This window comes from Dermacentor silvarum, chromosome 1 (assembly GCF_013339745.2).
Source record: "Dermacentor silvarum isolate Dsil-2018 chromosome 1, BIME_Dsil_1.4, whole genome shotgun sequence".
Lineage (NCBI taxonomy): Eukaryota > Metazoa > Arthropoda > Arachnida > Ixodida > Ixodidae > Dermacentor > Dermacentor silvarum.
In genome coordinates, this window is record NC_051154.1 from 74,450,627 (window position 1) to 74,464,091 (window position 13,465).

A 13,465-nucleotide genomic window follows, 5' to 3' on the forward strand; every position below is an offset into this window, starting at 1 on the left:
AGCAGTTCCTGCATTTCCTCAAAAGCTTGTGTGTGTGTGTGTGTCTGTGTCTGTGTGTGTGTGTGTGCGTGCATTTTTTTTAAAATTGTGTGACATCTTGTAATAAAATTCTGTGCTATGTGACTGGGACAGGTTTATATTAGCCCCACTCTTTGGTGGAAACAACTGCTTCATCCAAAAGCCACAAGTACACTGTGTTTAAAACCTTTATTGTGGTGATTATGATAACGACTGTCAGTCGAAACAGTCACTGGCTGATGATGGTGGGGGTAAATAAATAAGCTTCAGACAGTGTAAGCACACACCTTATAGGTCTGGTAGTGTGCACAGTTCAGCCTTACAGTTCTTCAATGAACATTGTAAGGCCTCTGTTAGGTCATTAGGACACATGCCCACAGTGCCGCTGAAGGATGGAATAAATAAGCTGGCAATGCACTGCTCAGACATAGCCACTAGCTTGAAGACTTGCCACAGCAACTTCATATGGAGGTGGTTCCAGATCTGCTGGGTTTTTCTTGACAACAGCGTCGTAATTGGGAGGTGGCCCACTTGGTATTATTTGAGTTGCCTGTGGTGCAAGGTTTGTTGATGCCTGTAGGGCAGTTAAAGGCTTGCATTAGTGACGATACCATCTCGCAGCTTGCTGGTGCCTCTTACCTGTGGGTGGTGGGTGGTCACGGCATTGTCCAAAGGTGCAAATGCATTTTCTCTCATTTTGCGTTGGCAGCAGTAGCACAATAGGAATAACAGGAATGTGCTGCCACCAAACATGGCCCTGTTTTGAACAAAGTAGCAGATTAACATGACTTTGTAAGCTCTAAAAATGATGCATGTTTAAGTTTGCATATACTAGGTTGTAGGGGGAAGAGGCACATACCAGGTTGGAGCCACAAACCTCCCCTCCCCCTTTTTCCTCTAACAACATGCACACATCTGCCCCTGTCCCACTTTACAAGCAAAATTGTTGGTCAAGCCATTGGGCACATGGGCAAGTTTGGTACTGACTACAGTAGGAAGCACAAATTCAGAAGTCTGGTTCTCGTCAATAAAATAATTCTGGTGCTAGTTCTGGCAACAAATCATTCGCTCTGGTAGTGGAAAGGTAAAAGGCTGACCAGTTTCATGTTTAAGGAATCCTCGGAGTAAGTGTCGCCTATGTAAAAACCTAAAAGCAGTATTACATGGCTGGCTTAAGGCATGACCAGGTCACGCCAGTTTCCAAATATTGCAATGTCACCAGGTACTGCTCTCAGTTCTATAGGTGTGCCTTTCTTATGAGGGCAAGCAAAATATGTTGGGAGAAATTCTTAAGATGAGTAATTCAGTTTTTTTAACACACCACACAGGGGACATGGACAAAGATGGAGTAAATGTTATGTTAATTTGAACTTGATGCTGACATGTTAGGATTGAAGATACCGCATTTACTTGAATGTACACTGATACTTTAAAAAATTTAAATACGAATGTCTGGTTGGCTTAGATTCAAGGATGCAGTTTGGCTGCAACCACCAAACGCTGCCTACTCCAGAAAGGTTGATGCCAATAGGTTGAAAAAGATGTTGCTGGCTTTATGCAAACACAACACCCGTAACGATGGAAATCGTACAGGCGAATGGGAAGGAAGCCTCAAACATTCGAAGCGTCGCTCGGAACAAGTTGAGACGCCTGTCTACTTTGACATTCCTTCGACATGTCTCCTCCCTCTGACATATGTCTACTGCGCTTAGCAGTGGCGTAGCCAGAAATTTTCAGGGGGGGGGGGGGGGGGCTGAAGCTGCAGCGCGACCTCCTCCTTATGGAAGTTGTCGAGGCATCAAATACATAAATAATAACTGCATTGCCAATGACATTGTATATTAGATGCTGCAAACGAATTATTGAACGCTACACACTGTCAAGACAAGTAAAATATGTATTTTTTCATAAAAGAATATATTCGTATGTCCCAAAAATTGTGGCAGAAATAGCTGAAATAAATACTTCCGCGTTTTTTGTCTATTTAATAAGTAAAGAAAATATCACGCGAACTTTAGAAATATATCGGTTCGAAACCAGCAAAGCAGTGCATGCAGCTGATATGAAAAACGTAAAGGCCATAAAATTAACAAGTTGAGGATAAATATTTTGATGTATCTTTGTCATTCAAGAACTTTGTTTACATTTTTGTACATCTGCAACGGCCAGGGAAAAACCTAATGACGCTGTCCTTCGTTGCGATGAATTGCGCAGGAGCAGCTGTTACTGGTCGTATATTGTAATTGCACAAAATTATAGTCGCAATAGTGAGTACATATAAAAAGCAGGAGTTCCGCAAAATATACATTAGAAATGCGAAGATAAATGGCAAGAATGTGTTGCGTGAAACCAAGTTCACTGCTCGTATACACAAAATCTTGCAACAAGATATTTAAATATACGTATAAGTCTGCAATAAAACTACATATCTAAGGAAACGTCACTGTATATAATGCGTGAAACAAGACAATTAAACATGTTGCGCAGTTGCAGATAGTAAACTTCACGCCTACGAAAAGAAAGACGATCCAGGGAAGAACAAAACTATGATCTCAGAAATCATGATATGCATTTGGGCCATGCTGCGGTCGCGACAGCACCATATGGCTAGAATAATAGAAAAAGAATGCAGAAATCAATACGAAAATGCGCATTTTAACTGCTTGCACAGCGGCAACAATTATTGTGCATCCAAAATTAAAGAAGTAAAAGCATGTAGTTAAAAAGGAAAGAAAAGGACAAACGATAGCCACAGATGATGCGGCAAGTTGATTTTCCCAACATCCGAGTGCGTTTTTGGGAAACGCCGCGTGTGCCGGGCTTTCAATGAGCAAGGCCGGTCAAAATTGGTTACTGATGTCCCCTAATTTTTGTATTCGCATGATAATTTTAATAGTCATGCCAACTGTTACAATAAACGGTGAAAATTTCTGTGGTTTTAAAAGCTAATGAACAGTCATACGTTTTCATAATTACGAGTTTATATAGGAATGTGAAGAAACAGATATTTTTACATGCATTGATTTTTGCTGCTTGGCTATCTAAATGATAAACTTCACTCGGCGGGGAAGTTTAGCGAAGCATTCAATAACTTCGGACACGTTGATGGCGACGTCTCTGTGTGCGTACAGAAGCGCCAGCATAACCATGCGTTCCTCAGACGTTGTAGAGCGCAAGTGGTTTTTAGTAAACTTATGTTTGAAAATCTCTCTGCGCTGGAAGTGGCACTGGAAGGGTGACTAGAATCTGCAGCAGTTTGTACACATGTACATTTAACCTGCAGTCTTGATGAGAGAGTGCATCTATTCCTGTGCTAAAACCTAAAAACACTTCATTGATATCGTTTCCTCAGCACCACGCTCGACAAGATAGACAGCCGTCCCCTTACGGAAGCCAAAATTCTTGGTCCCTGGTCCCAGCCGACGTCGGAACAAACTGCTTTAAAAGCGCTAGTACGCTTTTTAATAGAAACAGGACTTAGTGAAAAACTATAGAATGTGCGGACTGATACGTTTCTTTTTCTTTTCTTTTTAATCTTCTCTTGTTTTCTCATCTTTTCTGCCCTTACCCCATCCCCCTGTTTAGAGTAGCCAACCGAACACTTAACCTGGTTAACCTCTCTGCCTTTCACCTCTTATTTTCCTTCCTTCCTTCGATATCATTGACATCCTTGTTTAGGTACCTTGCACAAACAGTAAGCTGTTCGATTCCAGCAATATCCATCGTTTCGTCAGCAAGTACGGAGAAACAGCCTGCAGCATTCACTTTTGCATCTTGGCTTTCTTTGATAATTTCACCACAAATTTCCATAATTTGGTTTTGTACATCTGGTTTAAATACGAGGCATTACTGGAGCAACTTTCCAAATGGTTCTTCAGATATGTATCTCCACAATCAGCTAGCATGCGAAGAAGCGCTCTGGAAATACCAGTATTTTCAGCGGAGGCTTTGCTTAAATCCATAGGACCAGTGTCCCTATCGCCACGGAGAGCCAGACCTTGCCGCCCGCAAAAAAGAACTGTCTCAAATTTAATAGGCCGTTAACTTTCTTCTGTTTTCTCTTATTTTACTTTCCCTGCCCTGGTCGAGCTGATCGATCACATTGGGCGCGCTTCCTGAAAATGTTTGGAGAAAATTATCAGATGCCAGCTGACAGTCACGGTGATATTTAATATTTTAGTGTGTGTGGAAGATTGCGAGGGCATGCTTCCATTTCAGGAACAGCTTGTACATGAGGGCTCCCATGCGCGCATGTTGGCCAAGTTTATAAGAATATTAAGGTGTGAGGCCAAGTCAAAATTGCAATTTTTTTTCAAAATGTCAATTTTTTGTTTTCCGCTTTGTCAGATGAGGAATTTATTCTCCATCATTTTGCTGAAAAAAGTATCTTCCTACGCAGTTTCTTTCAAAAGATACATAAAGAAATGTAAACCCACTCGGCGTCTACGAAACCGAAACTGAAAGTGCGAGTTTTCTGTGGAAAAGAAAAAATGCCCTGGTTTGCAGTTCTTTGATGGTTATTGAAGAATTGTATCACGTAAAAAGTGTAGCAATGCCATAATAGCATTTTCAACATTTTATTTATCAATTAAAATAATAAACGCCTCACCAGGTGGACGTGCAATGTTTTACACGTGTTGTTTACGTTCTGGAGGATGCACGCGCGTTAAAGGAGCAGGGGATCGTTAGATGGATGTGTTTACTCTCGGTCGCTTACTTTTTCTTACTGCCAGCCACAGAATGGGGAAGTTTAGAGCGCAAAGACGCACAAAATTAAAGTTCGTCAGCAATCAGTACATGGCGACGGACCTGGAGACGTACGGCAAATACCTGTAATACTGCAAAGCAAGCTAGAAAAAAAAAAGGAAGCCGAGGTGCCACACGAGCAAACACAGACAACAGCAAGACCCAAGACAGAACTGGCTACAAATATTCGGGATTTTAGCTCTCCTGATCATCTTATGTAAATGCTATGCTTTGAAATCTTTTTGTTGATTTTCTCGGAACCCATCTTTTTGCGATTTCTTCAAACGCAAACATTCATAATTTTTTCCCTAATAGAGATTTTTTTGTGAAACTTGACACAATTCTTTCTCACATTATTGAGTGTGCAATGAACCTCAACAAGTAAAATCGTGCCACAAGTTTTGATATGGATGCCTTGGATTTATGGATTTTTGCAATAAAAATATTGCAAAAATAATGCAAACTTTAAAAGGCTCACATGGGCCTAAAAAAGTGTGCTTTATGATGTAGACCAAGAATTTGTATTGTTTATCTTTTTTTAAACTTTTTTTTCCCAGCACTTGGCCTCATACCTTAAACCTAAGTTCCAGAATTGAAAATCAGAAGCACGCCTTTGGAAATGTCAGTGCACCATTCGTGTCAAAAGTTTATGAGAACTTTATGCCCATCAAGCTTCGGAATTGAAATCCATGCGCTCCGTAGATTCCGCGGCCGCTGCGAGATGCCGCAACGCGCCCGCTTGCTATCGAAAAACCCTTGAAAGTTTGTGCTCGGATGGGGGCTCCTTACGTTATGCGAGTCCAGGTGCCAAGGGCGTTGCGACGAAATCCAGCCCGAGTTCGCAATGTGCGTGCCGAAATGTCTTTTGGAGAGTGAAAAAGACATTGTAGACAAATTCCACAATGACTCCCGGCACCGGTGGTTGTTTTGGTCGGCGGTGCATGCCAGCACGAAATAATTTTGGTGGGGGGGGGGGGGCTGAAGCCCCATCAGCCCCCCCCCCCCTTGGCTACGCCCCTGGCGCTTAGTCAGGTAGTGAACTGGGTCGTGCCGGCATGGGATGAAAGTCCGGTCAATCAGCGAGCACATGCGACCATTCCGAGAGGGCAAGATCTTGACTGTGTTGCGTGTTCTTTTCGCAGTCTAATACTTTTTTTTTCCTTGGGCTTACATTTAGGAAAGCTTTTATGTTATGCTATTTTATTTTATTTTCTGACCTACCGAGGGTCGGTCTAGATTTGAATAAATGCGGTATATGCATCATGCACAATACCTCTCCAAATTTGGAATTCACATTATCCAGTTCACTCCAATATTTTTCGCAAAATGGCTGCTGTTATCACTAGGGTAAGATACCCCTGTAGTTCCTTGGAGGACATTCTTATGTACATACTACACTGTTCCATCCAAAGCGTCAAATTACACATGCTGTTCTGCTATTGCAGTTTGCAGTACTTTTTTATAGATCTACCCTTGTAGTTCCATTACTCATTCTATGTTTCAAATAATTGTGTGCCTACAATACATAGTTCCTTCAGCACTATGGAGGCTGCTGGCTATCTCGGCTGGTAACCGATGCAAACAGCTGCTGGAGTGTTATCATCCATGCCTTGTCCCCCTCTTGGTGCCCATGCCGCATCACCTCTTGGCATAAGTAAGTGCACCAAAATAATGCAAGATAATGTATTCATTATCACAAAACCAGTTATGTTGAATCCAATTGCTTGATGATGTTATGAAATGAGAAACATTTTTGAATGTCCCAGGAGTTCCGATTTATTTCTGTGGCCAGGCTTGAGAATGATACACAGATATCGGACTGCAATAGATCTTAGTGACACTTTATTGCCAATGTTATTGGGCCAGACAAGTTGAGGCAAAGTTATGGCAAACTTAAGCCTTATGTACTATTTGTTGCAAAACATACCCTACATTATAGGTGCTGTACAGTGGGATTTGCCAGCGACCCATGCACCATCTGTCGCAGTGCTGTCAAAACACTGGGAAGGCTAGCACTCCTTCACTTCATGCATGGGAGTGTGGGCACATCACTTTGCAAAGCAGTGTCTAGAGGCATTCTTTTTTCAGATACAGAATGTAGGGTTATCAGGTCCAAAAAAGTGAAAAGTAGCCAGGAAATTGCGAAAAGTAGCCAGTTGATTGTTGGTGCTTAAAAAGTAGCCAAAAATGTCGCCAGGCTGCCGCCACGGCCAATCACTTATGAAAACATTGCTGTAGCTGATTATGAACTCCTTTTGGAGCTGCTATGTTTAGTGCCCTTCGACAAATTTAAAACGTGAATTTGGGGCTCAATTTAAACCTGGTGGCTCCATACTCTTATCCGGGTATTGTTATCCCCGTGTAAATTATTAAGTAAACGTATGTAGTTGTCGCTGAACTTGAGCATCGGCGAATCTGTCGTTTGCACAGTTCTCGCTCTTTAGTCATTCATCAATGTAACCCTGATCACTTAAGTGTACAGTTCTCGCTATTTAGTCATTCATCAATGTAACCCTGATCACTTAAATGTTCTAGTAGTTTTGATAGCCGTATATCGATGTGTTCTCACATGCGTTTACTCAATTTCATCATTGAATTGTGATAAAACTCCTGTTTCAACCAAATAATTTTCTGAGCAATCAACTATAAAAGGAGACGTTCCATGAAATGAGCCAGAAGGTGTTCCTGTTGAATGAATTTCAACGGTTGCAAGGTGGCGGTTGTGTCCTCCCTTCCAAATACACATGATGAGGATGGTCGTTGCACATGTGTATGTCATAAGAGGCGAAGTACAGCGAATTATGCCATTTATTTGTAATATTGTGTCTGGTTTGTCTGTAGTTCTTAAAGAAAAATGTTGGTTGTAAAAGTAGCCAGAAAGTAGCCAACCCGAAAATTTTCCCGCCACGAGCCTTCAAAAGTAGCCAATTTGGCGCAAGTAGCCAAATCTGGCAACCCTGACAGAATGGAGTGATATTCTAGCAGCATGTTGGGGCTTACAAACACAGTGAACCATGTCAAAGAAAAGCACATCTGCCCTTGATATGTTGCAGCCATGTCCACTGGGAATGCAAAAAGTACCTCGCGTTTCCTGCCTGTATTGCAGTGAATATGGTTTTCTCTGAATGGGATTGTGTGCATAGGGTTTTTTGCTTTCCTTGAAATAGTCTAGCACAGCTGTGCAGTACTTTTCTCAGTGTTCTACTGAGCACACCGAATGTAAACAAAACGCGGCTTTGTAAACCAACTTGCTCTGGGGCGCGACTTGAGAGATTGGGGCAAAATGTGCTTATATTCAGCGCAGAACTGGTATTCATATGCTCCTACACAACACGGAATCTGAATTCCTTTAGCTCGTGCTACAGTGCACTTTTATTTATTAGAAATGCAAGTATCATTTTGATGTGCATGACAGCACATGTTTTCCTGCTTTTGTGCGCAGCTGATTTCTTGGTTGAAGCTGTAGGGTACTGAACCTGATTATCACTAATTAGCTGACAAACGCATATATAGCAGAAGTGTAATTACGCCACTCATTTGTACAATCTTTACTGCATGACGAAACTGTTTATGGACCAGTTTGCTAAAAAGAGATATGTATACCAAGGTATTTAGTTACTTATGTTCAATTTGGTAATGTGGCATTTACAAATACGTTCATGGCATGGGCAAAAATAAGATCCAGAAAGTGTCTGTCCTGTACATGATCTGCTGCGTGAATTGTGGCATTTAAGCAAGAGGCTGACTGGAAGGTGTTGGAAGTATGGAAAAATCACAAGGTCTGTGAATACATTACAAACTTCAGCTATACTTTGCATGTCAAAAATTGTGGGCGGCGAGGAAAAAGATTTAAGTGCAGGTGGTACTGCAAGGCAGTTGTATCGGCTTGCACCTGTTGTGCAGTTGCTGTCATTGCTGTACATGCTTTATAGATTATTCTCTGCCTCACTTTGCTTGCGGGTCAACACTTCACTTGAAGCGCATAGCAAGCTGCTTGTGAGGATTGGCCTCGGGCTAGAATATCCAGTGCACTTAATTCTCAACTCTAGCATGCCCAATATTACCTAAATTAACTGATTCTCATTGGCAAAGAATTCAAACGTGAATGACAACCTTGCCAACAAGAATGACCGAGAGCTACAGGTAGTGCTGCATAGCCGCTTGAGTATATGACTAAGAGCATGCATTTCGCATGGGCTGCTCTCCTAAAATTGACATTTCGTTTCCTGCAGCGATTTTTCATGAACTGCAATTTAATTCTGGACCGTTGATATATAGGTTGATATATACTGGATATATGTCCAGTAAAGGTTCACTTGTGGGTCAGCGGCAATGTTTTTTTTTTCCCCCCTGCATCCTTTGTTTCTTTGAGCTGTTTTGCTCAAGAGGGTGCACAGTTTAGTTCTCGCAAACACCCTTAAGATGCTCGCAACCAGACGTATTAATATTATTGATGTTTATGCAGCATAAATATTCATAATCTATACTGCACAACGTCCAGCATTGTTCACATTTTCCTGTATATATTTTTGATTGTGTCTGCATGCCTGGCTTTATTTAACTGTAGCATTGCGATGCCGACTTTGAACTACCTGATTTCAAGTGCAAATAAAGGCAAATATAACACGTGTCACGTATTGTGCTTCAAGAGACACATGAAAATGTCATATGTCGCATCGCTAGTCTCGAGAAAGTCTACAGTAAGCCGGGAGAAAAGTTGTGTTGCTCAAGTGTGCTGATGGGAAGTGACCTTCCCGGTGTTGAGGGCACTTGCTACCAGTGCCGCTGATATGCACTGCTCTGTGGTGCCCTCTGACTTGTGTAGGGAGAAACAATAGTGCATACACTGTGCACAAAACAAGAGCTAACATCAGGAGGACAGTTATCCTTTGGGATGGGTACACATTTCAAGAAGAAAAAGAAATGTTCTAAAAGCAGAGTTTCTGCTGCTCAGAGTAAGAATTGCTGTGCTACTTACATGAACATGATGACTGATAACGTGTTGTTTTGCTCCATGATGGTGGCAAAAGATTGACTGAAATAGCAGAAAGGCATACATTATTTGCCACAATACTCCCCTTCAAAACATGAATTTTTGGGGGGGCGCAACCACATACTGAATGCTTTCATGCTATGGCATTTGTGTTGTGCTGACTTTTGTTGCTGCTTTTCTTTTGTGGGTGTGTCATGCTCCGACACTTTGCCCGTACTACTACCGTATAGACTTGTGTAAGGGCGGCACTTTTTTTTCGCAATTTTGACGAGGTGCAGCCCTTGCACGGGACAGAACTTTTGGTCAAAATGGTGCCGGCCCAACCTGTGACTTGTGCACACTCCGGCTCTCACCATCTGGTAGTGGCATGCGGAAGTACGCAGTGCGAGAAAATTCGCCGATGCTCGCACATGCCATTGGGGCACTGAACGCGATTGGTTTTCCGTTAGAATTTTTTTTTTCCGAATTTTGGGCTGCCAAATTGAGGGTGCAGCTCTTACGTGGGTGCGGCCCTTACAAGTCTATATGGTAGATCCCGTTCGTAAGTAGCGGTAAATTACACCTACCACAAGTTCGTCAAACATGTAACTGAAAAATTAATTCTCCCTGTGGCCTGAGTGCAAAGCCTGGAATTGAAGATGGCACACTGCAATTTTCACAGACAAGTACTTAGTGTGTAGACTTGGAAATTATTAATAACATCATGCCTCTGTGTTATTGTTACTAGTTTTGATAACTGTGCTGGCTTTATTCTGTTCAGTGACATTCACTCATATCCTATAGGAAGCATTGTCCACTAACACAGCCAGCTACTGGAAACACAGCCAATAGATTTCGGAAAGCTGTATACAGACCTCACAATGTTAAATCGTAACACACTCGTGTGTTGCTATTAATAGTTCTGAGGTGGTATACCCTTCAATTTTCAGCTGCCTGCTCATGCAGCAAAAAAAAAAAAAGCAGCTTTTGGTGGTTTCTGCATCCGGGAAACATTTGGGGCAAATTTCCATGCAACTTATGCATATCCTGCTAGTTGAATACAAATCCTGATGTCTTGGCGTAATGCCAGTATCGCAATGTCACTATATGCACGATAGTTTGCTTTGCATCAATATTGACACTACTTCCTTTCAGTTATTTTACAGTCATACAATTTTAGTTGCTTCTAAAGTCATGTCATAGATTCCAACCTCAGGTTAACATGTTGCTTTTGTCAATGAGGTTAACTGAAACCATGAATAAACGAAGTTATGCGGAAACCCGCAAGATGGAGGAAGCTTCTTAAAAAAAATTTTGAACTGGTTCATTGCACTCGGGACTAACACCTTCCTGTGACGGTTGCTCTGCAATCTGAGCTAATGAGGAGGCTAGCAGATTGGAAGTTTCTTGCCATCTGCTAGTCTGCTGGTGAGCTCAGATGGCAGAGTGACCGCTCCAGAAAGGCGTATGTTCTAGGTTCAAGCCCTAGACCAGGATTCATTTTGCTTCAACTGCTAAGCTTTCTTTCTAAGGGTTTCATTTGCAGCTTCATGCTACTATTGATTGAATGACAATTTTATTTTTCATTAAACAGAAATTTAATGAAACCTTATAAAAGCCATGCCCATCAATTGAAAAGGCTTTTAACACGGTTTCTTGATGTCATGAACACTTATTTAGTTACAGGGACACTGAAAGGGAACAATAAAGTTCAGACAAATTAAGTATTCTTTCACAACTATTCTTCCATTCAATGGAAAAGGTTAATTATTACTGAAGAAAATTAAGGCTGAACTTTCCTTTCTTTTTTTTTAAATTTCATGGCAGAACCCAAGTTCTGGTATGTCAATGTGACATCACAAATATCTGAATGTTTTCTTGTATTTGGGCTATTGTGGCGCAGGAAAGGTTCTCGAAACTGGCTAGCTTGAGTTTATGGCTCCTTTAGAATGCAGTTCAGTCCTTTAGCGATAAACAGTTAACCAGTAGACGCTTCCGGTATCTATGATGTCACGGCGAGCTCGTGCAAGAGTTTCAGTGCAATTTTGCCACCAGTCTTTCACCTTTGTGTCTTTTCTGTCTTTCCAAGCCTTCTCTCATGCCACTTTCAGGGTAAGAGTGGTAGTTTTTCTGTTGCAGAACCATAACTTACTAATGCAGCTTAACTTACTATCCTTTTTAGTGTCCATTTAATGTAGTTACAATTGTGTTCTTGTTCTTTTTGCATTTTCATGGTGTTGTGTAGAGCCTAATGTGAGATGGTACCAGTTTGTTTCACATAGCTAGAATACATTTAAATATAAGCTGGTGGTGGTTTAAAAACCATAAGATGTTGAAACTTCGGAATTCCTTCATGAAAAGCAGATACTGTATTATGAGCAGGATGTTTCCAGGCACTTATTGTGTATTTCTGTAACTTTCACCAATACCTTGCTGTAAAGGTCTGTTTAATGAAGCAGCATCACAACTCTTAAACTTTTTCCTGACTTGCTTATGCGTTACTTATCAAATGCATAAAAGTTTATTGCCATGTGCAGTAAAATTTCTAGTAATTACTATTCTCTTTCATTATATGTCTGAAAAGCTATTCAAAAGTGCTTTAATTAATTTCACAATGTGTTCATGTTATTTCTTTAGTCATGGAAATACTGCCATAAACAAATGTGTATGTAAAGGAGCTTTCTCCACCCACCATGACAGTAGCAAGTATGCTGCAGAGGTGACTTCCTTATGAACCATGGCTACACTCGGCTCACATCAGAGTAAAATATTATATGAGCAACAAAAAGACAGTATAGTTCATGTTTATTGTTATGAAAATGGTACTTGTGATGAAGTCTGGTTATCTGCCACACACATACACCAGTGTACACAAGCCAGCCCAATAAGTCTCTCCAGAACATATAGCGAAGGTATACATGCCATAATTGTTTGCTTTTGCATAATGGTACATGCAAGCTCTAAAGCAGACAACAGTGCAAAAATAATACAACATGCTCAGTGCTATACTACACGCTTTCATCTCCTGTCACTCATTCACATGTGAGGGAAAGTGGGAAAACAGAAGCGCCTTTTGCTTTTGGAAGAAACATCATGACAAGATTTCTGGAATATGCTGTATAGTGTATTCTAAAGCAAAGTTGTCCACAGTGTATAACAATCAGCTATGCGTAAAAGAACACCATTGCAGGGACTGAATGCAGGCCAGCATTTTTTTTTTCTTTTCAATTATTGAAGTGCAGCACAACTTCTTGCCATGAGGATCTTTTGCACACTGTCAAGCACTCGCATGCAGTCATGTTGAAACATCTTTGGTGAAATTCTAGTACAACAGACATAAAAACTTAAAACTAGCATGTCATTGTGACTTGTGGCAGCATGAGGACTGCTTTCAAAACTAATTTTTATCCAGTGCTGTCACAGTCCTGCTGGCGAAGGTAAATGGAACACTTCATGTATTCATATCTAAAAACAGGTCAGTAGGTGTGCACCTGCGCTGTTACGGACGTACACTATCGCAGGTGAATGCTGCAACTGTAACCATCTGTTCTGAACCATGTCTTCTGTGCATACATATCTAGCTAAAATAGCATCTTCAGTTGCTTCATTTTTTTTTTTTTAAATTCAAATAACCCAAAGGCTCATAAGGGCACTACAGAGGGGTGCTCCGATGAATCAAGGATGGTTATGGTTACAGTACACATTCAAACACTTAAACATTTATTTTAT

The 13,465-nt window shown here is 41.1% G+C and overlaps 1 protein-coding gene across 3 annotated transcripts in view; it reads right to left on the reverse strand.

Moving 5' to 3' along the window:
* Nucleotides 1-27: 27 nt before the first annotated feature.
* The window catches only part of LOC119466234 (uncharacterized), an 84,016-nt gene continuing 70,578 nt past the window's right edge, over nt 28-13,465 (reverse strand). For all 3 annotated transcript variants that reach the window (XR_007467613.1, XM_037726725.2, XM_049669987.1), the window contains exons 3-5: nt 9,743-9,799; nt 658-775; nt 28-592 (exon numbers count right to left, since the gene is read on the reverse strand). Coding sequence is in view for 2 of the 3 variants with exons in the window: in XM_037726725.2 (XP_037582653.1) it covers nt 440-592; nt 658-775; nt 9,743-9,799 (328 nt within the window). In the remaining variant the exon portion in view is untranslated. The remainder of the gene's footprint in view (nt 593-657; nt 776-9,742; nt 9,800-13,465) is intronic.